This window comes from Watersipora subatra, chromosome 4 (assembly GCF_963576615.1).
Source record: "Watersipora subatra chromosome 4, tzWatSuba1.1, whole genome shotgun sequence".
Taxonomy (NCBI): Eukaryota; Metazoa; Bryozoa; class Gymnolaemata; order Cheilostomatida; family Watersiporidae; genus Watersipora; species Watersipora subatra.
In genome coordinates, this window is record NC_088711.1 from 36,120,732 (window position 1) to 36,145,701 (window position 24,970).

At 36.7% G+C, this 24,970-nt stretch overlaps 4 protein-coding genes across 5 annotated transcripts in view; 1 reads left to right on the forward strand and 3 right to left on the reverse strand.

Moving 5' to 3' along the window:
• LOC137394840 (uncharacterized) overlaps window positions 1–12,991 on the forward strand; it is a 39,665-nt gene extending 26,674 nt beyond the window's left edge. Inside the window, exons 5-7 of one of the 2 annotated variants that reach the window (XM_068081611.1) lie at window positions 6,675–6,844; window positions 8,860–9,118; window positions 12,469–12,991. In XM_068081611.1, coding sequence (XP_067937712.1) covers window positions 6,675–6,844; window positions 8,860–9,118; window positions 12,469–12,590 — 551 coding nt within the window. In that variant the 3' untranslated portion in view covers window positions 12,591–12,991. The remainder of the gene's footprint in view (window positions 1–6,674; window positions 6,845–8,859; window positions 9,119–12,468) is intronic. The other variant, XM_068081612.1, reaches the window with a different exon arrangement.
• LOC137392982 (piggyBac transposable element-derived protein 4-like) lies at window positions 3,007–4,340 on the reverse strand. Its single transcript, XM_068079359.1, has 3 exons — window positions 3,894–4,340; window positions 3,659–3,681; window positions 3,007–3,484 (listed from the first exon to the last, which is right to left on the reverse strand). Exons 1-3 carry the CDS (start codon window positions 4,338–4,340, stop codon window positions 3,007–3,009), a joined length of 948 nt encoding a protein of 315 aa, XP_067935460.1.
• A 3,527-nt stretch (window positions 12,992–16,518) lies between the features above and the next one.
• LOC137394200 (A-kinase anchor protein 5-like) lies at window positions 16,519–17,416 on the reverse strand. Its single transcript, XM_068080921.1, has 2 exons — window positions 17,117–17,416; window positions 16,519–17,055 (listed from the first exon to the last, which is right to left on the reverse strand). The coding sequence occupies exons 1-2, from the start codon at window positions 17,414–17,416 to the stop codon at window positions 16,519–16,521; spliced, it is 837 nt and encodes a 278-aa protein (XP_067937022.1).
• A 250-nt stretch (window positions 17,417–17,666) lies between these two features.
• On the reverse strand, window positions 17,667–18,296 carry LOC137394201 (protein rtoA-like). The gene has a single exon (XM_068080922.1). The coding sequence runs from the start codon at window positions 18,294–18,296 to the stop codon at window positions 17,667–17,669; it is 630 nt and encodes a 209-aa protein (XP_067937023.1).
• Between the last annotated feature and the right edge of the window lie 6,674 nt (window positions 18,297–24,970).

Sequence of the window (24,970 nt, forward strand, 5' to 3'; positions counted from 1 at the left end):
TGTACGTCATTTTCAATTGTATTTTTCTAATTGATATAAGTAATTGACAATGTCGTATAAATGATACTTTCATAGATTCATATGTTCACAACAATTTACAAAAAAAACTGATCGTCGAAGAGCATTGAACGCGGAGTTACAAGCTCCGTTGCAATGTGGAAACGCCTTTCGAAATTTTCAGCGCGTGACCCTAACAACCTGCGAATAATGAAGGCTTGACATGGTCGTCTAAACTTGGCTACCCTACAGGATGAATTTATTCGCGGAGTTATATTTCACAAAAATTGCCATTTCATGCATATTCGCGGACTAACTTATTCGCGGCTGAAAACTGTCACTTTCTATGAAGAGTTAACTCTATTACGTCTAGCAATAAAATTAACCCTACGCGTGCGCACATTGCGTGTTTCGTTTTCTATTTAGCTTACAACTACACGTGCGGGTCGATCGTGCTAAGCTATAAATTTTTGCTGCGTTCAGAGGTTTTCACGAATATTCATAGATTTGGAGGCCTTTGATGAACCAACAATTTGTGGTAAGTAATGAGTTTTTTCAACACCATTTACTAAATTAGTTGAATTTTACTTTGGTTCTTCGGTAAAACGCAATATTTATTTTTTCCATCCCTACAGCTTCATTATTTGTTTTAGTGTGCGAGAGAGATTTTTCATCATACACAGAAGCACAATGATTGCAAGGGTGGTAGATGTCATTCTTAGAAGATCACCAATCATTCAGGGAGGTCTTTAAATTGCTGTAGAAATGACCACAGCTGCTAACGAGGAGAATATATCTGTTTTAAAAAAGAAACAATAACGCCTTTACGAGCACAAATCTTTGGCCAACCGGCAGAACTTTGCAATAGTAAGCCACGAGGAGAGTTCTGATGATAGCTTCCTTACCAGTCATGTAGTAGTGAAAGAATCGCCTTTAACATTTACCAAAGACAGTGACAGCGACAGAGCTGCTATTACCCAAATAACTAGTCAGAGAGCACCATTACACGCTAGTATTCACTTATCAAGAGTACCAGTTTAATTTTATTGCTAGACAACCGCCATATGGACTAAACTGTTTATATTTACTCCATTCATCGTTTGTAAAATTTTATTTGTATTTGAAATATTTTAATTGTACACTCAAGTTTGTAATAAATTATAATATATCTATACATGAGATAAAATATATAATTTAATCATGTTTGCTGCAGCGATATCAAGGAGTTGTTGTCGATGAAGGGGTCTAGGTTGACTGGTTGCTTCTCTGCCAATATTCCTGCCTTGATGGATATTACTATTTGTCTCTAGTTTTCGTAATCGAAGTAGGTTGTTTCATTTTCAATCTGCAGTGAACACAAAAAGAGAAAAAAATATTAATAAGTGTTACGGAAGTACAAAAACAATAGCTGAAGTATTTAATGAAAGGGTTCAGTTTTTAAACAAAAGAATCAACTAATGCAGTTAATTATGGAAAAGCGTATCTGCACTGCAAATCAAATACATACCATAATGTCTAGATCAGAATCATGATTGTCCTCAACTTCGGTATTAGAGATTGATGGAGTTGATTTCAATGTAAAAAGACTGGAGAGATTTTTTGCGATGACAAAGCCATGCCGAATAACTTGTAAAAATCTTGAATAATTTTGTAAAGTTTGATGCAATGGCAATAAAACTCGAAGCCCGGCGATGATTTTAAAGAAGTTTTGGAATTCGGCTACGTTTAATACTTCTGCCTAGCGGCTATTTTTGCGATGACGCCATTCTGCATATCTTGTGACAACCTTGAATAATTTTGTAAAGAAATGTGATGCATTGGCAATGGTGTTAGCTCAAAGCCCAGGCAATGATTTTAAAAATGTTTTGGAACTCAACTACGTTTAGTATTTATATTAAAAACTAGCCTAGCGACTAGTTTTTAATTCGATGCAGTAGTTATTCTCCCTTGTGATTAAAAATAGAACTAATTATTCTTGGAATTTAATAATTCGCGCAAATGACTGTTCGCGAAATCGCGAATTTTTTCAACCTACGAATATTTTCATCCTGTAGGGTATAACTCGCATGCAAATTCGCATAGAGCTATAAATGAATATGCATTTGAAGGCTTAGAAATTTTTCAACAAACAGCCATATATTCCCTGTAAATCGGCTGGGAACACTTTATTCACAAGTCAGATTTGACGAAGTTGTCACCCCTCTACCATGAAAGTTCGATAACAAATACATTTTTAGAAGCAATATCTCTGCCAAAACTGGTTCATGATAAGCATCCGCATGGTGTCATATGTTTACAAGAGTTTGCAAATAAAATTGGTTGTCCAAGAGCATCAAAAGTTGAGTTAGGTGCTCCTGTGCATTGCGGGTGCAGACCTACGAAATGCTCATGACGCCATGGCGATAGGCAGTGCAACTGTTACCTGACATGGCTCCTCAAACTCTGCTATAACTCTCGTGCAAATTGACATAAAACTGCAATGAATGCATCGGAAAGCTGAGATATTTTCCTACTGACTGAAATATTTTTCTCTAGGTAGCTTGCAAATACTGCAACTTCAAATCTATATATTCAGTTACTATTTTTTACTGTCAGATTTATACGTATTTCTTGAAACTATAGATTCATGTAACAATTTTGCATATAAACTGATCGCACGGATGCATGTATGCTCCAGCAAAGATTAACTGGTTGTGCACAAGAAGATTTGAGTGGTGAGCCTGTATTCACACATTTGGTGAAGCAGCAAAAGACAGGAAGCAACGTTTATTATGAGCAGAAACAGCAAATGAGGGAGAAATCTTTCTGCCAGATGGCAGAACAATATGAGAACTGAACTTTTTGATTAGATGTGGCCCTGAAGAGGGCCGTGGGCAACAAATACAATATAACATACCATTGCCTAACAACTACAATATATCATGACATTTCAGCAAATGTATGTACAATAGCTAGCAACACAACGAAAAATTTGCATATACTCAATTATTTTAAATAAAATTTGGAAATTTATCTAGCATGGTAAGGATCAAAACATGGTTTGCACAAAGGTACTCCACATGCTTGGCATTTAAATCTAGTTTCGTCTCGCTTACGGGTGTTGTCATCAGCTCGCTTTGGGCAGCGCCTACAAATTCTATATTTAGCTCGTTTACCTTTTCCTGGACTATTTAGCACTAATCGATGAGCGGAAGAAGTTGGAGCGCGGAGAACAGTGTTTTTGCGGCAAGATCCAGTGTATTCAAATATTTGTTCAATTAATTTATGTCGAAACTCTAAGTCAGTTATTTTACAACTGCTATGGATTCTATAAACTATGGCTGCATTGTACACACAAATATCTAATAAATGAAAAAATAGTTTTTTGTACCATTTCATGGTTTTATGCGCAGCGTTATAATAATGCAAATTTTGATCAGATTTGTCAACTCCTCCCATGTATTGTTTGTAATCCAAAATAGCAGCTGGTTTACAAACTTTATCCCCTCTATAGTTTACTTTGCCTGTATCTACGACATCCAAGTTTTTATGCATAGTTGAAATTACAGAAATATATTTTTTATCTCTCCACAGCCAATCATACTTTCTCCATTAGAAAAGCTTGTTGTTTCACCTTTTTTAATAGCTTTTCCATTGCAAACTTTCAAATCTTTAGGAATACCTTTTCTGTTTGCACGCAGAGTTCTGCAAACATTAGTGTTATTTTTAATAAGTTCAGCTGCTAACTCTGGCAAATTATAATAATTATCCATATATAAACAACGACCCGAATTAAGCAAACCATTCATTAATTTCATCACTATGTTGTGAGTGATTCCTCTACCAGTTCCTTCGGCTTGTTTTCGCTCATCACCAATGTATACAGACAGCTTGTGCACATAGCCAGAGACAGCATCACAGAGAGCAAATAGCTTTATTCCAAATCTAGATCTTTTAGATGGAATATACTGCCTGAAACTGAGCCGTCCTTTCCAAGCCAGCAAGCTTTCATCTATAGATATAAATTTACCGGGCAGTAAAACAGAAGATAACCGGTCAGATATCATGGCTAAAAGATTTCCTAGCTTGAACAACTTATTGCCAGCAGGGTTTTCCGAATTGTCAGTGAAATGCAAACTGTTCAAAACCATTAAAAACTTATTCCTCGAAATCATTTTACTAAACATTGGCGTTGATATTAACGGATTGGTAGACCAATACGACAACAAAGTAGGCTTCTTGACAATACCCATGAGCAAAACTAAACCAAAAACTCGCCAAATATCTTTGCCATCGACAGACTCCCATGCATCGCCATGTTTTTGAAGGCCATATCTATTTGTTTCGTTAACTATAACATTCATGATGGCCGATGTAATAAAAAGCTGTAAATAATTGAAAATACTTATCTGTCCAGTAATTCGACTTTGTACACCTGCCAAGCTCTCATCAAAATGCAGTTATTTTGGTTTTAGATCAGCTCCTCTTTGAAATCCGAAATTACTTCCAGGTTCAACGTTGGTCGTTTCACTCTCACTTTCGCCATCAGATTCACTCTGTGGATCTTCTTTTTTACTTTCATAGTCTTCCCCACATTCTTCTGACCTGAAATCCTCTTCTTCACTTTCGAACCAGTTGATATCATCCTCTAAACAAATTTCTTTTGCCGAGCTCAAATAATCACGTCCGTCCATGTTGATCAGCTTTCCATAAAGAAATATCAAATCTCTACAACGTGTTCTCTTTCCACATGCGCATAAAATTTATTATTTATAGCCTCAAAACAGTAGTAAAAAACTTACTGAAATTGCTCAAATTATTAATTTTAAAATTTAACGTAGTTTTTAAAATAAATAAAACGTTTTAAAAAGGTCTATCGAAAACGGAAAAATGTTGGTTTTTTCGGTTTTGGTATGCTGAGACATTGCTCGTAAACTGACAAAGTTCGGTAGTGGATCGCAAAGGGTTAAGGCTAATCATGAAAACTTGAGTTACTTTACGTTGTAGGAGTTACGTTGTAAAAGCATGAAAAACTGTTTGATGTTATTCAAACAATGCAAAAGTAAACCAGTTGAAAAGATAATTGTCTGTACTGTAACGCCTCTATTTGGACAATATGGCGCTCTAGTTTTCAACTGTTTCCCTATAGTGGCAGGCAGTCAAATGAAGGTGGCATTCAAATAGAGGTTTTACGATATGTCCTGATTTATAGAAATGCATTGTTTCGAAAAATTTCATAGGTGTGTTAGAAGTTGTTTTGTATGTCGAGACAAATATTGGCTCAAATTTTACGTCAGATGTGAAAAAAAATTGCATTTCAAGATTGCTAGTCGAGGACCAGTTATTGGCCAGCATTTCCTGCAAGCCTGCCAAACGACCATAAACTTTCTCACAAAAAATAACTTCTCATTTAAAAATTACTACCGTCTTGTAAATTTTTTTGCAAATAAAAAATAATCATTCGACACTGAGCATGATGAAAATTTAATTGTTCTTTCACGTTCAAAGAATTATTGTTCTGCACTGATGAAAAAAACTGTACCTGTTTCGATACTCCTATAGTCTGAAGTTAACTTATTTGGTATCATGAGCTACTAGCCTGTCTTGACAAGCTGTTGTTTTTGCGTAGTTGTCCCCCGTCGAGCGGCGAGCAACAACAGCTTGTCACAAGACGTACTGCACCCGATGCATCGGCTGCACTTATAAGGAGTTATTCTCTTCCGTCTATGCGGCTTGGTTGCGATGTTATGTCGGTCGCTCCATTGGTAATCATAACGAATTTTGCGCAAAAATTTTTGTAGAAACAATAAGATTATAACGTTTAACCAGTGACCAGTCTCTGCGGTAAACTTTAGTAGAACTTGAGAACTTAGGCAACAACAGCGACTAAACATGTCGTTATTTGTGCACTCAGTCAGTTTTATTTCTATTTTTGTATCAGTCAGTTTTATTTGTTCTAATGGATTTTATTTTAAGTTTATTTTATTCTTAAGTTCTACTAAAGTTTATCACAAAAACTGGTCTTTGGTTAAACGTTGTAATCTTGTTTTTTTTTCTACATAAATTTTTGCGCAAAATTTGTTATGATTACCAATGGGGCGACCGACATAACATCGCAACCAAGCCGCATAGACGGAAGAGAATAACTCCTTATAAGTGCAGCCGATGCATCGGGTGCAGTACGTCTTGTGACAAGCTGTTGTTGCTCGCCGCTCGACGGGGGGACAACTACGCAAAAACAACAGCTTGTCAAGACAGGCTAACGAGCTACATACGTAGTGTGGTTCAACACAGTGTTGGCATATGGCCAATGATTATTTTACTTTTAGCAATAATAATAATACCGTAAGCTACAGTAATAGTGATAACTCATCTGACTCGGCACTTGCTTCAGCTTGTTATTCATGGTAGTAGTGAAAGGAGCTAAAAACTGTCCAAGCTCATTTTGCAGCACGTTTGTAGCGTTTTTATGGCATCAGCTGATGTCAGATTTTATGCTGATTAATTGGTATCAAAACATTTTTATTGACCTCGTGGTTCAGAATTCATAACAACTTAAATGCATGCGCCTGTCAATTATTTGGTTTTACCGAATATTTAATCACGTCCAGGTAAAAAATTGGTTTGGTAGCGAAAGAGTTAAATAACTATTAGGATATGTTACGCTAGCGATACAACTCCTGTTGACCATTTCTCAGCTTCAAGAGATGGTCCAATACTCACAACAATGACGCAATTGGAAGAGGGCCTGACTTTCCACGAACTGCGCCAGGGAGAGAGCCTACAAATTGCTTGCAACACGACGAATGTAGGCTACAGGAGAGGCCAGCTGCAATATGTCGACCACAACCTGATAATTTGGTACAAGGTATGTGTGCTTCATTGGCTTAGCATAGGAGATTTTTAAGAGTAAATCTCATAAAAATGAGATTTTTAAATAGTGAGTGCAGTGGACCCCAAGTTATGACCTCCCTGTTTTATGGTTTATTGCCTTACGATATGGAACACGATGTTTTTTCATCCCCTCCATACGGCATGTTTTTCGACGTGACATCGACAAGAATGTCTCTCGAAATTTAAATTTGACAGTTGGTGTGCTGAATACTTCGAAATAACAAAGATGCTGATATTCTATCTACCGAAATTCTTCTCACAATGCCTGAAAGAGATACTTTCAGGCATTCGTTCTTTCTCAGTTCAGCATTATTCATTATAAGTTATAGTCAAAATAAACAGGGAAAACAGATAATAAAAATTGAGACGATGAAAAAATTAAAGTTTAGTTTACTAAAATACATCCTTGAACTTATCTTTAAGTATGTGTTTAGTGAGCTAGATTTTTTCAAGTTATTCAAAGTTTATGTTATACGTCTGTCTCAAAGGTAAGAACTCCCCACGTACGTACTGTATATGGTAACGTTACATTTATCGTAGATCATAACCACTAAATACACTAAAGTTTCTGTAGGTAACTATAGTTACTAAGGCTAACATACCATTTTGTTACTACCCTAGAACACTTATGTATTCGCGTCATCTAACTTTCGCGTTTTCGCGGAGTCATCCTCTCGCGAAAATTTCACGAGTGAAACTACGCTAACGAGCAAAAATGTGAAATTAAATAGCTTTGATCATTGATAGTCCAAGAAACAAATGGCAGCAAGCGATCAATTTGCATTATCGATCTCGCCCACACATTTCTACCTGCGGTTCACAATTACAAACTAGTCCCAAAATGAAAAAAAATTTGTTACTAGTGAACTGGACCTGAGGAATCTAATAATGATTTCTGCATTTATCTTTACATCACTATATTTTCGCACTCATCAGAGCTGCGAAATTAAGTTGCAGCGAAATTTTACTCTGTGTGCTACTCACGAAACTGAATACTAGCGAAATATAAGTGTCCTAGGGTAATTTCTAATATGTACAGTGGGTATATAAAATTTTGGTGTTTTCTACCAGAGGGCGTTTGTATTAGATAATTGCTTTGGATTTATATACTCTTCTGTACAATATTTTCATCTTACGATGCCAACATTGGAATGAATTAATGTTGTATGGTGGGGGTTAGCCTGTCTTGACAAACTGTTGTTTTTGCGGAGTTGTTCCCCCGTCGAGCGGGCGAGCAACACAACAGCTTGTCACAAGACGTACTGCACCTGATGCATCAGCTGCACTTATAGGGAGTTGTTCTCTTCCGTCTATGCGGCTTGGCTGAGATGTTATGGCGGTCACTCCATTGGTAATCATAACGAATTTTGCGCAAAAATTTATGTAGAAAAAAATAAGATTACAACGTTTAACCAAAGGCCAGTCTCTGCGGTAAACGTTAGTAAAATTTAAGAATAAAATAAATTGAAAATAAAATCCATAAGAACAAATAAAACTGACTGATACAAAACAGGGACTGGTCGCTGGTTAAACGTTGTAATCTTATTTTTCTACATAAATTTTTGCGTGAAATTCGTTATGATTACCTTGCCTTCGTGTTCTGATTTCAATCATCAGCAAAATTATAGTTAGCATCACATAAATGAGTCAAATGGAATTTTTTTGTTGATATCTTCCCACTAAAATTGTTATAACAATGAAGGAATTTTATAACCACATTCGAAAATGGTAAAAAAGGAAATCAAATTTCCTTTCTAACACTCTATGTAAGAATTAATTTGATTGGTTTGCGTTGTTACTTGGTAACGGAATTTGCAAACAAAACCATGTAAATGCTAGTATAACAGTCGTCAGGGTTCCAAGGGTTAATCATGTTATTTATTCTTGTATACTAATTTTTGTTGAATGGCAATAAAAACCAACTTTAAATATATAGCATACCAACCAAAACAACCTAATTTATGTAATTGTGCACTGTTATATTTAAAGGATGGCCAGATGGTAGATTCGAACACAAAGACGGGCATTCTGATCGTGAACAATGTGAAAGATGAAGTCGCTCGTTCAGAACTTCACATAGAGAATGTTAATAAAAAAGATGCTGGTATATACGCTTGCATATCGAAGGAGAAGACAATTGCAAAGTTCAACGTAAACCTCAAGAGATCTGACTTGAAAATGCCTGGAGACCAGCCGCCTCGAGAAGGTCAATATTTAACTTCTCTACCACCAGAAAAACTGCAATCAGGTATGAAAAGTGTAAAGTGCCGCACTTACGTGTTAGAGTTCATTGCTTTTATGTATATCTTAAGGTGCGAGATCACTAAAAGCGAATTAAGCGAAGTTGTAGCGGCTGAGGCGTCAAACGAACGTCATCTCTAAGCACACTTGGTGCGATATCATTCGTGTCCATCAGAGCGTTAGTTATGTAGTGATAGTGATATAGTGATGTAATTCGCATTAATTTAAATTTGAATTAAAATATATTAATTATTATTATGATTTATTTACTCATCAGCTAGCTTTAACTCTTTTGCGATTTCTCGACAGTCATTCCTCTTGATATCTTCTCTTTTATAATTTGTGTGTCTTTGATTATCGAGGCATGGACTCTCTCTTACTAGCGCAATGAGTTGTTCTTCCATATCTGATCACGCTACTATTGTTAATTAATTAGTTAGTTATTATTAATACACTAGTGTTTGGTATGACCACGCTTGCAGTTTTTGCGGTCTATGACCTTGGAACAGCCAATAGCGCGCAAGAGGTCGCAGCCAAAATCAGACATGTTTGAACGCTCTGAAAAGGCCATAGTCTTGCACTTGCGGCTTTGTCGCATCGCTTCCCTTTTGTATCCCATTCGCCCTAGTGTGCGTACCTTTACTCTAACAGCTGTTCAGCTCTGTTGCCCATTTCTATATATGAAATAAAAATTGGGTGTCGTTTTCTTCTTTATATTAGATCATATCGTATGTATGTACAGTAGGCGCTCTTACAACGTAAATAATTTGTTCCATTAGCGTTGGCGTTATAGGGATCGTATGTTATAAGAACAGTAAGATACATACAAATTGCCTACACCATTTCAAGATCTTTCCAAACTCACCCCTTTGTCCATAGAAAATGGAAAAACTTGACTTGACTTTTTAATTTGTGGGGTGTACTGAAATGTCAGTATTATTAGTTTGCATCGACAACTATTCTCCTTTTTCTGATCAATCTCATTGGCTTTATAGACTATGATTGTGGTAATTTTACAATAAGTCATACATATTTGGCGTTCATTCTCAATGGTTTGCTTCTTTTTTAAAAACAGCAAAGTCTGTTCTGTAAAGTAAAACTAATAACAAATATTTTACTTTTGTCTGCACTAAAACAAAACGTATTTTTACTATAAAAAGAGCGGTACTACCTGTTTGTCATCTATCTGCAACTAGGGGTTAAGGTTAGGATAAAAGATAACTTTCGACTGTACTCCAACTCGTGACATTCAGATTGGTAGATCGACGCTGTAACACCTGCACCATTGTATGGATCGTCTTTAAGTATTTATAAACAAATTATGTAGCTATTTATTCTCTGCTTTGTCGACACATCTGACGATCTATCACTACAAACTAGAATGTCATGAAAGTTGTATATATAATAGATAAAATGTTATTTGCATGTCATTTTTCTCTCGCAAGCGCTGCGAGATGAGTTACCATTTAAATCGAATTTGAGAACTTGCCCCAAACTGACACTTTATATTATATGGAATTTTTTACGGAGTATGAAACAAAAACTTTATACATACATTCTTTACGTTATTTGGAATTTACGTTATAGGAGGTATATGTTATAGGAGTGTCTACTGTATTTATAAACAACACATAATGCTAAATTATCGCTATTGAAAAAATAAAAAGTCGCTATTAAACCATGTACAATGTAGAAAGTTAATATTAAACCATATACAAAGACGATGTTAAAGCATATGTAAAGTCGCTATTAAAACATGTGGAAAATCGCTATTAAAACATATAGAAAATCAACATTGAAGCGTATAGAAAGTTGCTATTAAACCATACAGAAAGTCGCAATTAAAATATATAGAAATAGTAACTAATATTATTCTCTCAAAAACCTGATCCTAATTGCCCATGTGGTTCAAGCCTAAATAACATCTTGCAGCTGATCGTTTCCTAAAACTGAAAAGATACCTGGTATATAGACAACAGATATCAATTGTGAGACATGATTTCATTAACATTTTCCTTAAAGGTTGACTTGCAACAAAATTCACATTACCGTTATTTGATATGAAAAGATTCACCATGTCTTACTCTGTTGTGTTGTAGGTGCAAAATATGTGGAAAGGTGATCACAAGCTCTTAAAAGCTCAAAAATGAACAGAAAATCGCAGCCACACGAGACCGCCGTAGTTTGGATTCCCTTTCCAAAACGGCTCAAATGTGATGTAGTTGTGAGAGATGGTTTCTGTTTACACTTTCTTGCAACCTTATTCGTCGAAATATTTTCATAAATTTACTTCACGCTTTCAATAAAACTATGTCTATTGTTCTTACGCGTCTGTTTTATCGTCATTGTAATGCTGTCACTTTTAGCACTGATATCTTATAACTTACCGTAAAAATTCATCCAATTTTTTAGCCTTAGCTTGAAGGAGTACATATCATTGTCTGGTAATCATGACGAGCCTGTTGGTCACTTGTGATAATCGAAAAGTGCTGCAGAAATTATTTGCGAAGTATTGAGTCACATGATCAGATTAGGACTTGCCGATTAGACCAGGCCGAAACAAAACTGTAAAGTAGCGAGCATCTATATTTGATACGGGGTCTTCGGTAAAACTCGAAGTGTTTGTCATAAACTAGTACTACGATAAGTTTTATATTGAGCTTTTTATTGGAACATACGTGACAAGACGATAACCAAATTCCGTGGTTACATCATCGAAATAAAGAGATTCCAATCTACGGCGGCTTTTCGTTTTTGAGCTTTTAAGAGCTTGTAATCACACTTCCACATATTTGGCACTTACAACACAACAGAGTAAGACATGGTGAATCTTTTGATACCAAATAACTGTAATGTGAATTTTGTTGCAAGTCAACCTTTAAAATATAGTATAAATGGCTCTAGAGGTCTAGAAGCTATCAAATTGTATAAAGTAAAGAGGGGCAAAATATTTCAGTGTGAAACATTTGAAACACAGATTTTACACCGGTGAGATATTCACTGATGTAAAACCACTAAATATCTCATTATCTGAGATTGTAAAACATTGTGTAAACTTGATGATTGTTGACTGCAATGAATGCTGAATTTGCCAGGAACAATTGCTTATGTATTCTCAAGTAGCTGCATCAGTAAAATACATTTAAATAGTGTAGTTGCCGAAACACCATCAGATGTTCCTAATGAACTTAGTGGAATGGTCACTCGCAATCATGTTTGCTCTGTGAAGATGCTCTTCCGCTATAAAAAAAGTGATTAATGACTCAATCGTTTATTAAGTATGTAGCGTCGGAGTCGTCATCTATTCCTTGTAAGCATGTTTAGCATACAACTAATGACCTTGATTTTATATTGTAGATCTGCTGAAAAAAGAAATGAGAAACAGGTCCAGTTCAATCATGTATCTACATGAGCATCAGGTCTCCCTCATCTTGTCACTAACACTCTTTGTGCATTTAGTGCAATTCCTGTCCAGTTAAAAAACTTATGTATCTACACTTTATGCTTTTATTATTAAAGATATGGTGAATTCAAGATGGAGTTCTTGGTAATTCCAAGATGAAGTTCTTGGAAATTCCAAAATAAGGTTTTTGGTAATGCCAAGATAGAGTGCTTGGGAATTCCAAAATGGAGTTCTTGGTAATCCTAACACTGTTGTTAACATAATTTACAAAAACTGAAATAGGTTTTCTGCGGATCGTTTGCTAAACTTGTCTCACTCGTAGCCTAAAGCAGACAACTCAGCATTATAGCAGTGTCCATCGCCTACTTAATATTTGCAAAGTATGAGATGATTAGCGTAACAAAAAGTCAACTGAAAGCGAAGAAGGATTTTGTTTAGTTTGTCTTTAGGTCTTTAGCTAAGATGGTAATTACTAGCATTGGAATGTGATAGTTCATACAGATCTGCAATATCTACTTTGATATTTCACTTTACTACATTGTATATAATTATAGTATATATCAATAAAATCTTCAAAATCACATCGGCTCTACATTGATATATCAATAAAGCCACAATAAGCTGTTTGCCTTATTTATAATAAAACTTCACGATTTCTAAAAATCGATATTGCAAAGTTACAATATCGATTCTATTTATGGACGAATCCCGATACATAACGATTTGTCTATAAATAGGTAGATAAATGAATATTATTTAAAAAACTTGTCAGTTTTCAAGTCGTCTACCTTCAAAATCGCCACCAAACAATTGAATCACGAAGCTCTAATTTATAAATCTTTCTAGTGGTGCTTGTGAGGTATTTTACTTTGGTAAGTGCTTGCATTACATGCTTACTGTATATGCTTGCATTATAAATCAAGACAAACTGCTTTTTAAATTGGACCATGCACAATTGCTCAACCAGTGTCTCTACTAACCAACACGCTAAACAATGCAGACAAACAACACAAACAAGGCGCGCACGCACATAATAGTGTTTAGTCGGAATAAATAGAAGGCAATGTACAATGGCATAAGAAAAGTTAATTTTTGCGTTTCATTTTTACATTAAACTTTTGCATTTGATATCACCTGTAGGTCTGATGTGTAAAGTTATGAACGCCCTGGTCTATGTGTTTAACCCACGACCTTGTACCCTCATTGTTAAAAAAATTGCATGAAAGTTGCTTGTGGCAACCCAACTATATTTACATATTTGTAATTAGCTATTTTTTGTGGGAACTAGTTGGGCTGAGTTTCAGTACAGAAAAAAATATTTAGTTAGTTCCTATCTGGTACATTCTACAGAAATAAAACCGGCAGGTAGCACCAAAACCGTACTAGAGTTGATGACTTCATTGATGGTGTTTCACGCTGACGGAGGAAACAACTGCTAGAAAAACAAAAACACACTTCACCTGTTGATGCATTGAAAAGTGGGTGGCTGTCGAAAGGAGCAGGCCTATATTCCCTATTTGTAAGTTGGGGTGGCAACTAGTTATGAACACCTGGGGGTTTGGGGGGCGGTGTAAGCCCCCAATGAGGTTTGGGGTAGCGCCCCTAAGCTCTGAACCTTTTAAGCGTCAACAACCCTCAATGTATGCATAAATGCAATTAATTGTAAGCATCAAAATCTACATGAATATATTGTTTATGGTTAATGGTAGGCAAAACCTTTTTCTTTATTCAACGAACGATATAAAACTCATGACACTACAGATTTCTGTAAGGGACATTGATAGAACAAAAGCTATTACTTCTTTATTGCAATAGCTCTAGTTCTGCCAATGTGTCCATGGCATAAATCTTTCACGACGGATTCTGTATCTATTTCAACATTTTTATATACGTGTAATATTAGAAGATTATTTAGGCCAGCCTGCTCCAAAGTGCTCCTCGTCGATGTTTTGATTCTACGTTGATTAAGTTTTATATGATAAGGAAAATGCAAGTTTGAGGGTCTTCTTTTATACCCCCACTATGAGCAATAAAGTTCAGTTTCCAAGTCTTAACAAAGTCTCACAAGATCACTTAGCCGCTGAAAATCCCTAAAAGTTGAGGCAGCTCACCCCACCCAGCCGTCCCAGCGAATATGGGCTTGGGAAGGAATACCGTTGGTCATTGTGTTGAGAGAATGGTGTATAAGTTATCAGTTGTACATTAGCGTAAAATGCATTTAATCAAAATCGATGACCAGTCCGGCCATATCCACTCAGTGACCAGACCAGCCATATCTACTCAGTGATCAGATCAGCCACATCTAGTCAGTCACGAGACCAGCCATATCTACTGAGTGACTAGACTAGCCATATCTACTCAGTGACCAGTCCAGTCAGTTCTACTCAGTGATCAGACCAGCCATATCTAGTCAGCGACCAGACCAGTCATATCTACCCAGTAACCAGACTAGCCATATCTACTCAGTGACCAGGCCAGCCATATCTGCCCAGTGACCAGACTAGCCATATTTACTCAGGGACCAGACCAGCCATATCTACCCAGTGACCAGACTAGCCATATCTACTCAGTGACCAGACCAGCCATATCTACCCAGTGCTCAGACGAGCCATATCTACTCAGTGACCAGTCCAGTCATGTCTACTCAGTGATCAGACCAGCCATATCTACCCAGTGACCAGACTAGCCATATCTACTCAGTGACCAGACCAGCCATATCTACCCAGTGCTCAGACGAGCCATATCTACTCAGTGACCAGTCCAGTCATGTCTACTCAGTGATCAGACCAGCCATATCTACCCAGTGATCAGACCAGCCATATCTACCCAGTGATCAGACTAGCCATATCTACTCAGTGACCAGTCCAGTCATGTCTACTCAGTGATCAGACCAGCCATATCTACCCAGTGATCAGACCAGCCATATCTACTCAGTGACCAGACCAGCCATATCTAACCAGTGCTCAGACGAGCCATATCTACTCAGTGCTCAGACTTGTCATACCTACTCAATGACCAGACTTGTCATACCTGCTCAATGAGCCAAGTAGCCTAATTGAATCAGAGCTTGCATTGTGCATTATCATCATCTATACAACAACCACTATATTGGAACACAAAAAAAGTGTGCCATTTGTTTGTAGATTTATTTTTCTACAAAAGAGCTAGCATTTCAAGGTTTAATCTGACCTCAAATTGTTTTTTTTGTCATGCCTTTCAGCAATGCCTGTGTCATCAGTGAACTGTTAATAAAGAACCAGAGAGTTTCAGTGCCTAGTAATCTCTTTGCAGCAGTTTTCGCTTCATTTGTAAACTTTAACTGCTTACCATTCTGCCATATATGAAACTCATGGTGGCCAGACACCAGCATGCAATGTATCGGTGTAACTGTAGCAAATTCTCTTTAATAGAGGCTCAATGTATTATATAATTTAACATAGAATTAAAATATGTTTGACAATACATTATAGATTTAATGAATTGTCAATAAATGAAATGATAATATGTGATAATATGATGATGTAATAATATAATGTGAATATAAAGTGACTCTGGCTGGCTGACCTTGGTGACTTGACCTTTGGCAAGCTAACCCTAGCGAGTCAAACCTAATTGATTGATTAGGATGTGTGAACTTTGGTGCTCTTGTTTTCGAACGCTCACTCTATTGAACTGGTACTGATAAGCTGCCATCACTGAGCTGACTTTGGTGAGCCGACTCAAGTCAACTAAAACCATTAAGCAGACATAAATGAGGCAAATGTGCCAAGCTAAACTTCTGAGAGGAAAGACTTGCGCGTTCTCGTTAGCTCATTCAAACTCTGGAAAATAACATCTGACAGGTGACACCGAAGAATTTATTTTATTCCGGCGGAATCATGCATATCATCACTTTTGGACCTGGCGAGTTCACTCTGTTGCATTAAACCTTGACATAAGTGTTGACTTGCTATTTACATTGGGCCTTCTGTAGCTTTGGTATGCTTCCTGCTGACTCTGATCCGCTATAGCCACTTCTGTTGGTTCTGACCCACTACAGCCATTTCCTGTTGATTCTGACTCACTATAGCCACTTCCTGTTGATTCGGACCTACTAAAGCCATTTCTTGTTGATTCAGACCCACTATAGCCACTCCCTGTTGACTCTGACCCACTACAGCCGTTTTCTGTTGACTCTGACCCACTATAGCCACTTCCAGCTGACTCTGATCCACTATAACCACTTTCTGCTGACTCTGACCCACTATAGCTACTTCTTGCTGTCTCTGACCGACTATAGCCACTTCTAGCTGACTCAGATCCCCTATAGCCACTTTATGTTGACTCTGATCCACTATAGCCACTTCTAGCTGACTCAGATCCACTATAGCCACTTCTTGTTGACTCTGATCCACTATAGCCACTTTATGTTGACTCAGATCCACTATAACCACTTTCTGCTGACTCTGACCCACTATAGCCACTTCTAGCTGACTCAGATCCCCTATAGCCACTTCTTGTTGACTGACCCAGTATAGCCACTTCTTGTTGACTCTGATCCACTATAGCCATTTCCTCTTGACTTTGACCCACTATAGCGACTTAATGTTGACCCTGACTCACTATAGCCACTTCTTGTTGACTCTGATCCACTATAGCCACTTCCAGCTGACTCTGACCCACTATAGTCACTTTATGTTGACTCTGATCCATTATAGCCACTTCTTGTTGATTCTGGCTCACTATAGCGACTTCTTGTTCCCCCTGACTCACTATAGCCACTTCCAGCTGACTCTGACCCACTGTAGCCACTTTATGTTGACCCTGATCCATTATAACCAGTTTCTGTTGACTCTGACCCATTATAGCCACTTCTTGTTGACTCTGACTCACTATAGCCACTTCTTGTTGACTCTGATCCATTATAACCACTTCTGGTTGATTCTGAGCCACTATAGCCACTTATTGTTGACTCTGATCCACTATAGCCACTTCTTGTTGACTCTGATCCACTATAGCCACTTATTGTTGACTCTGATCCACTATAGCCACTTCTTGTTGACTCTGATCCCCTATAGCCACTTTATGTTGACTCTGATCCATTATAGCGACTTCTTGTTGACTCTGATCCATTATAGCGACTTCTTGTTGACTCTGATCCACTATAGCCACTTTATGTTGACTCTGATCCACTATAGCCACTTCTTGTTGACTCTGATCCATTATAGCGACTTCTTGTTGACTCTGATCCACTATAGCCACTTATTGTTGACTCTGATCCACTATAGCCACTTCTTGTTGACTCTGATCCACTATAGCCACTTCTTGTTGACTCTGATCCACTATAGCCACTTCTTGTTGACTCTGATCCATTATAGCGACTTCTTGTTGACTCTGATCCACTATAGCCACTTATTGTTGACTCTGATCCATTATAGCGACTTCTTGTTGACTCTGATCCACTATAGCCACTTCTTGTTGACTCTGATCCATTATAACCACTTCTTGTTGACTCTGATCCATTATAGCGACTTCTTGTTGACTCTGATCCACTATAGCCACTTATTGTTGACTCTGATCCATTATAGCGACTTCTTGTTGACTCTGATCCACTATAGCCACTTCTTGTTGACTCTGATCCATTATAACCACTTCTTGTTGATTCCTGTTGATTCTGGCTCACTATAGCCACTTCTTGTTGACTCTGATCCACTATAGCGACTTCTTGTTGACTCTGATCCATTATAGCGACTTCTTGTTGACTCTGATCCACTATAGCCACTTCTTGTTGACTCTGATCCATTATAGCGACTTCTTGTTGACTCTGATCCACTATAGCCACTTATTGTTGACTCTGATCCACTATAGCCACTTCTTGTTGATTCTGGCTCACTATAGCCACTTCTTGTTGACTCTGATCCACTATAGCCACTTTCTGCTTACTCTGACCCACTATAGCCACTTCTAGCTGACTCAGATCCACTATAGCCACTTTTTGTTAACTCTGACCCACCATAGCCACTTCCTGTTGACTTTCACCCTCTGTAACTGCTTGCAGTTGGCTCTGTCTTATTTTGCTGCTGGTAACTTTTTTGTAGTTGTTTTTTTGCTGCAGCTGGCTCATTTTGGCTGACTGTCTATAATGGTGTTCCGTATTCTAAAACATTTAACATAGTTATTATATCACTAGATATTAAAAAATCTTGCTTGACTCGTATACACATAGCATAGTTTGGGTAAGAAAACTACAAAATGGTCTTTACTAGTCTACTTCAGTTAGGCCTTTTCTAGTATCAAAACTGAAGTTTTGAATCCAAATTATTATTAAACAAAATTGGTATCAAGGTGGACTTTTAATGGAGTCTTTTACGCGGACATGGTTAGCCTCGACAAAGTTTATTTGAGATTTTAAACAAGCCATAACTAAGCTGTCAACCTAAATTGAAGTTACTTACACCTATACGTATACATACTAGCACCGGTAAGCTAGCCCTAGCTATTGCATCTATATTGTTACTAAAAAAATCGATAACTGTGTATGGTTCGTGTCTTCTCTATATCCTTCTCAACAAAGATCTATTCGAGGTTAGATGAAGTCAGTCACCGTGAGAAGTCTACTAATGGAAAAATACATCCATTATTACCAATAATTTTAAACAAAGATTGCACAGAACTTATCTTTTTCTCACCATCTTTGACGTTCTGACTCACTTTTTATTTCCTGTGCTCTAATGCTTTTTATTTCAGCAATCGAATTCGCTTTTCTTGGCCATTTTCGTTGTTCCGTGTTTTGGAAACGAGGCTCCCTACAAGAGTTAAACACAAACCAGGGTCATCAAGGGGCAGCCTGCTTTTGCTATGGACTTATAGCTAGCGAACACACACAGATGAGATAAACTGGTCAAGTCAGGCGTTCCAGATAGTCAATAATGGTTAACAGGTGAAGCGACAAACAACACTCTAGCAATAAGCAAGTAGCACCAGCTAGCAATCAGCAATTAGCAGGAACTAGCAATAAGCAATTAGCAGGAACTAGCAATAGGCAATTAGTAGGAACTAGCAATAAGCAATTAACATGAACTAGTAATAAACAATTAGCAGGAACTAGCAATAAGCAATTAGTAGGAGCTGGCAATCAGCAATTTGCAGGAGCTAGCTAAACATAAATTTAATACATACTGAAGTGACCCTTTGGCATTTCGTCTTTTGTAATACAGCAGGGCTCCACTTGCTGCTGCCACTAAGGCAATTCCACCAATAACAGCACATGTAGAAGCTTTCATAGTTCCTGTGATAAAGATAATAACTACAAGTATGTAGTTTTCTAGACTAATACAGATTTTGTACACACACAAGTTTAACTACAACAAAACTATTGCACTTTACTCACCGATAATGCTTCGAATATCGCTACTGTTTAACTATCTGTACTGTTTGACTATCTGTACTGTTGAACTGTCTGCACTGTTCAACTATCTGTACTGTTTGACTATCTGTACTGTTGAACTGTCTGCACTGTTCCACTATCTGTACTGTTTGACTATCTGTACTGTTGAACTGTCTGCACTGTTCAACTGACTGTACTGGTCGACTATCTGCACTGTTCGACTATCTGTATCGTTTGACTGGTTGACTATCTGTACTGCTTGACTATATCGTTTGACTTCGTATCGTTAGACGCTCTGTAAGGTTTGACTGCCTGTATTGCTCGACTATCATACGAATGATGGCTTCGTTATACAAATACTTTAAACAATTGAAAGAAAATATTTCATTCGCATTCCACAAATTGCGAGAAGCCACAATTCCAATAGCTTAAACAAGGCATTTTATGTTTTCCATATATGTCACATATGCTAATAGTGTTTAATGCTCTGACTATGCCGGCATGGCCTTTAACACGTTTCCATTTTAATGGCTAGTCAATTGCATGCATGCTTACGGGTTAGACCCAAGTTTTCGTAAGACCTTGCATAGGTAGTAAAATGGTGGCTACTCACCAACTGGATACACGGGGTAGTTTTATGAAAGCGAGTATATTTCAAGACAACCTTATAAGTGTTGTTTGTCGAGTGAATTAACTTTTTTAGTAATTACCTACAATGAAACTAATTTAATTTTCTGGTAATGTACTCCTTGAAGATTCTGGCAGCCAATTTTTTTAGCACACTTTAATGAGTTTGTAATGAACCCAAGTCAAAAACGTGGAATATACTTTGTCTTCCCCTTATGTATTCCATATCTTTTCTCTTTCCCTTATGTATTTCATACCTTCTCTCTTTCCCTAACGTATTCCATATCTTCTCTCTTTCCCTTATGTATTCCATATCTTCTCTCTTCCCCTTATGTATTCCATATCTTCTCTCTTTCCCTTACGTATTCCATATCTTCTCTCTTTCCCTTATGTATTCCATATCTTCTCTCTTCCCCTTATGTATTCCATATCTTCTCTCTTTCCCTTATGTATTTCATACCTTCTCTCTTTCCCTTATGTATTCCATATCTTCTCTCTTCCCCTTATGTATTCCATATCTTCTCTCTTTCCCTTATGTATTTCATACCTTCTCTCTTTCCCTTATGTATTTCATACTTTTTCTCTTTTTGTTACACATTTTTTCTTAGCTTTTCATACGACCTTTTAATATGACCTCCATCAGATCCTCTGACAGTAAAGGGCTACATAAATATTAGCTGTGAGCTATTACCTCTCTAGAATACATAAAATCATAGCCGGAATTGCTTTACCCCGCCCTGTAAGACTCTGTGATGCTGTGTCAACCAGACTCAACCTAGCCAATTGAGAGTTAACTCCTCTGCCTACCAACTACCATATTCACATCAGTTGAGTCATGTTTTTAACTTTGCTGATACTGTCCTTCTTGTATTTAAGATGCTTCTCACAGAAAGCACATGTACTCCTGTTAACTAACAGCATTCCCATATTTTGAACCTGTTTACTGCTTTATCTTTTGTGTGTCATATAAATACTAGCCTTATGAAATCTGTTAGCAAATGATGTAGACACCTCAAATGTTATTGCTGTACAATGATTACAAAGACTTGAATACTCTGCTATTGCTCAATTAAACTTTGGGCAGGGGAAACGATGAATTGATATACGCAACAAGATGATATAAGCAGCTCAGCCGTTTCACACTTCCCTCTTCCTTGGTGACACAACAGGCAATTTCCGTTATTAATAGTGGCGCCAATAAATATACAAGTAAAATATCGTAAAATCGACAAAGATTTGTTTAAAACCTTGGTTTTAATGCTGTGAGGCTATTTGCTCCTTCACACTACGACATTCTTTCTATCTAAAACGGGTTAGTTTGACATACAGTTATGTGCAAAAGTATAGTGCCACCTCTACAATATAGCATTTCTAAAAGTAATATAGCCAGTTGTAATTTGCTTTAAAAAAGAACAAGAATACAAAAACTTGGTATCATTTTAATGCTGAGAATTTCCTTTATCTGTTTTTTATTTGCTAGCATTTAAATGCAATACTCTGGCTGTTACACCGCTAAGCAGTGCTAAATGTGAATTTTATTATCACTAATTGCTATTTCTAAAAATGAATGCTTAAAATGTCAAAACTGACTGAACTTACACAGCTAGGGAAATAAAAATGACGAACATTTAAAAAAAATTAAAAGAATTATGCACATTGGCTTGAGAGAAAGAATTAACACCGATTACCTTTTGTTATTTCAGTAATCCAGAGCAGATATCATTGAGTGAGAGTAATACGTAACTAGCAAGTCTCAACTCGTAAACATAGTAATACGTAACTAGCAAGTCTCAACTCATAAACAATATACCAACATCACAAAAAGAATACATTTCTAAGATTAAAATAATATATAATTTGATTATATTCACACTGATTATATTGCGCTTATTGAGTCCAAAAGTTCAAGTGTATGAAAAATGATGCAAATTATATGACGGCTCCATACATTTGCACATAACTGTAACATATCCTCACTTTGTTCTATTTGTGCAGAGCCGAAGGTTAAAAGCCAACACAAAAAAAGTTGTGTAAATTTGTAAGCAAATGACTGATTTGATAGCATGCCAGAGTTGCACCATTATTTTCCTTCAAACATGCTTCCCATCTACAGACTTCATAGATTGCTTTGCTGTTTCAATTGATAGATGACGGCTGTGCGTCGCTGATAGATGTTTACTAGCCCTTATCTGTCATTCAGTGTCATAAAATGTGTGTTGACGTCAACAAGGAATTTCTGATGCTTGACTCGATGCTTGCGTTGATTGGATGAGTATAGATTGGATCTTTGTATGAGTATAAAAACATAGAATGGATAAAACGCTAGCATACTTAGAAGAATAGCCCAACAGAAAGATTAGTAAAAGCATCAATATGCAGGCGCAGCAGCAAGTCAATCAGCCTATCAGTACATTATTGGAGCAGCCAACTGGCGATCTTACCAAGTTTCGACCACAAGAAAAACATCGAATGAAGATTGCTTCCATATTCCAAATTGCACTCGGTGCAGTCTCTATTGTCTTGGGAATTGTCCTTCTACTCATAGACCTCTATGACTTCAGTAGTTTGGTGAGCTGGTCTATACTTGGATACGGCATATGGATTGGCATCTTCTTCATTGTTACTGGAGGGATGGGCTTTGGCGTTTACAGAGAAGCTTGTTCGATCAAGGCTACTATGATTATAAACATTATTTCCTCTATAATAGCTTTTGGTTTTTTCTATGTTTCTCTCATGAATATCGTAGTGCCATACCTTGGCTGCTACATCGGTGACAACTGTTATTTAAAATACTTCTATTACACATTCAATGGGCTAATGATGACAATAGGCATCGCTGAGATGCTCATAGCATATGTTTGTGCCGCGTTGTGCGCCCGGCATACGTGTTCTTGTTGCATGCCAACCAGACAGAACGTTATTTGAGGCTGCCTGCTATTGTGGGGCGTACCTTTAATCACAAACGCCATACTCAGGGAATTCCCACCAGCGATTACTGTTTTCTGATAGTATTAGATACCCATTATTTATTATATTTTATTATATGATTAGATTATTTGTTTATACATAAAAAAAGGTTCAAAATACTAAATGGCTGAACTCCTTCATAAATTACTGATGTTCCAATTTTTAAGTAAACCAACCAGATACCCACAATGTGATGCTTTTATTATTATCTCCAATGAAGTAATATATTACTAAGTCCTTACCATAAGATGCACTCAACAATTGTATTACCAATTATTTTTATCTTTTGTCAAAAAAGATAAAATGTATATCTAAGCCTAATAGCTTCAAGTCCTCCTTGTATCAGTTTTTGTTTTTGTGTTTATGACACCGCATGGAAATAACTTTGTTTATTTTTTGTGGCACCAAATGTAAAATATTTTTTCTATAAAAATTATTACGGACTGTCTAATAAAAGTATATATATATGCTCCAATTAGCTCTTCATATATTTCCAAAGACTTTTCAAGCTCGGAAAAGGTAGAAAATAAATTATATATTTCATTGGATTTTCTCCAAATAATACTGGATATTCTCACTCCTTGTTTGCATGCTTACTGATCACCTACTTAATAATTGATGACCTACTTACTAATTGATGACCTACTTACTAATTGATGACCTACTTACTAATTGATGACCTATTTACTGATACTTGTAAGCTAATACATCACTGAACAAACATGCCTTCTAATTATTTCTTATTTTGGATAAATAAAATTCTCTGGAATGAGAATAAACAAGTAATTCTAGCTATTGCGGATGAGTATGTCTAAGTGCACAATTTTGAGCTAACATTTATATGTTATTTATATACAAGACTAGATTAATGCCTAAAATAGAAAATCATTTACTTTTAACCCACATATACAACATTTACCATTCTAATGTAAATGAAGGTGTTTGTTTATTTCTGTGTAGTGTGTTTATTTATGTATAAGTCATGCTGTACCAGCTGCAGTAGCTACTACTGTAACTGCTCTATATTGACTGCAAGTCTTGCTGGTTGTGCGAGTTTAAGCAGTTGTCTTCTCGTATGGACCCATATTTTTTGGCTTGGTTTCATACATAATGCTAGCTGAAGCGTTAAGCGTGAAAAATTGGCAAGTGTAATAAGTATGTGTACATTTTATTCCCTAGTATGGCCAATTGGACGGCGTATTATTTGGATAAATGCCTGTCTGCAGAAATGAAGGTTCCGGAGTGTTTTATATAAACTATTATTATTATAAATTACTTTGTTGGCAATAATTTCATTACAAACAAAAATATTTTCTAGATCATAATACAAAAAAGGCAAGTTCGGTACTAAAATCAAACATATGGTTTGGCGTATTTGACATTACTCCATACCAGCATTAACCAACTAACACAGTTCATAGAAGATGCTGTCTACAAATTGCCTGGCAACAAGTAACCTTAATTACAGTTAAACCTTTATTCCCGATACTGTGGAT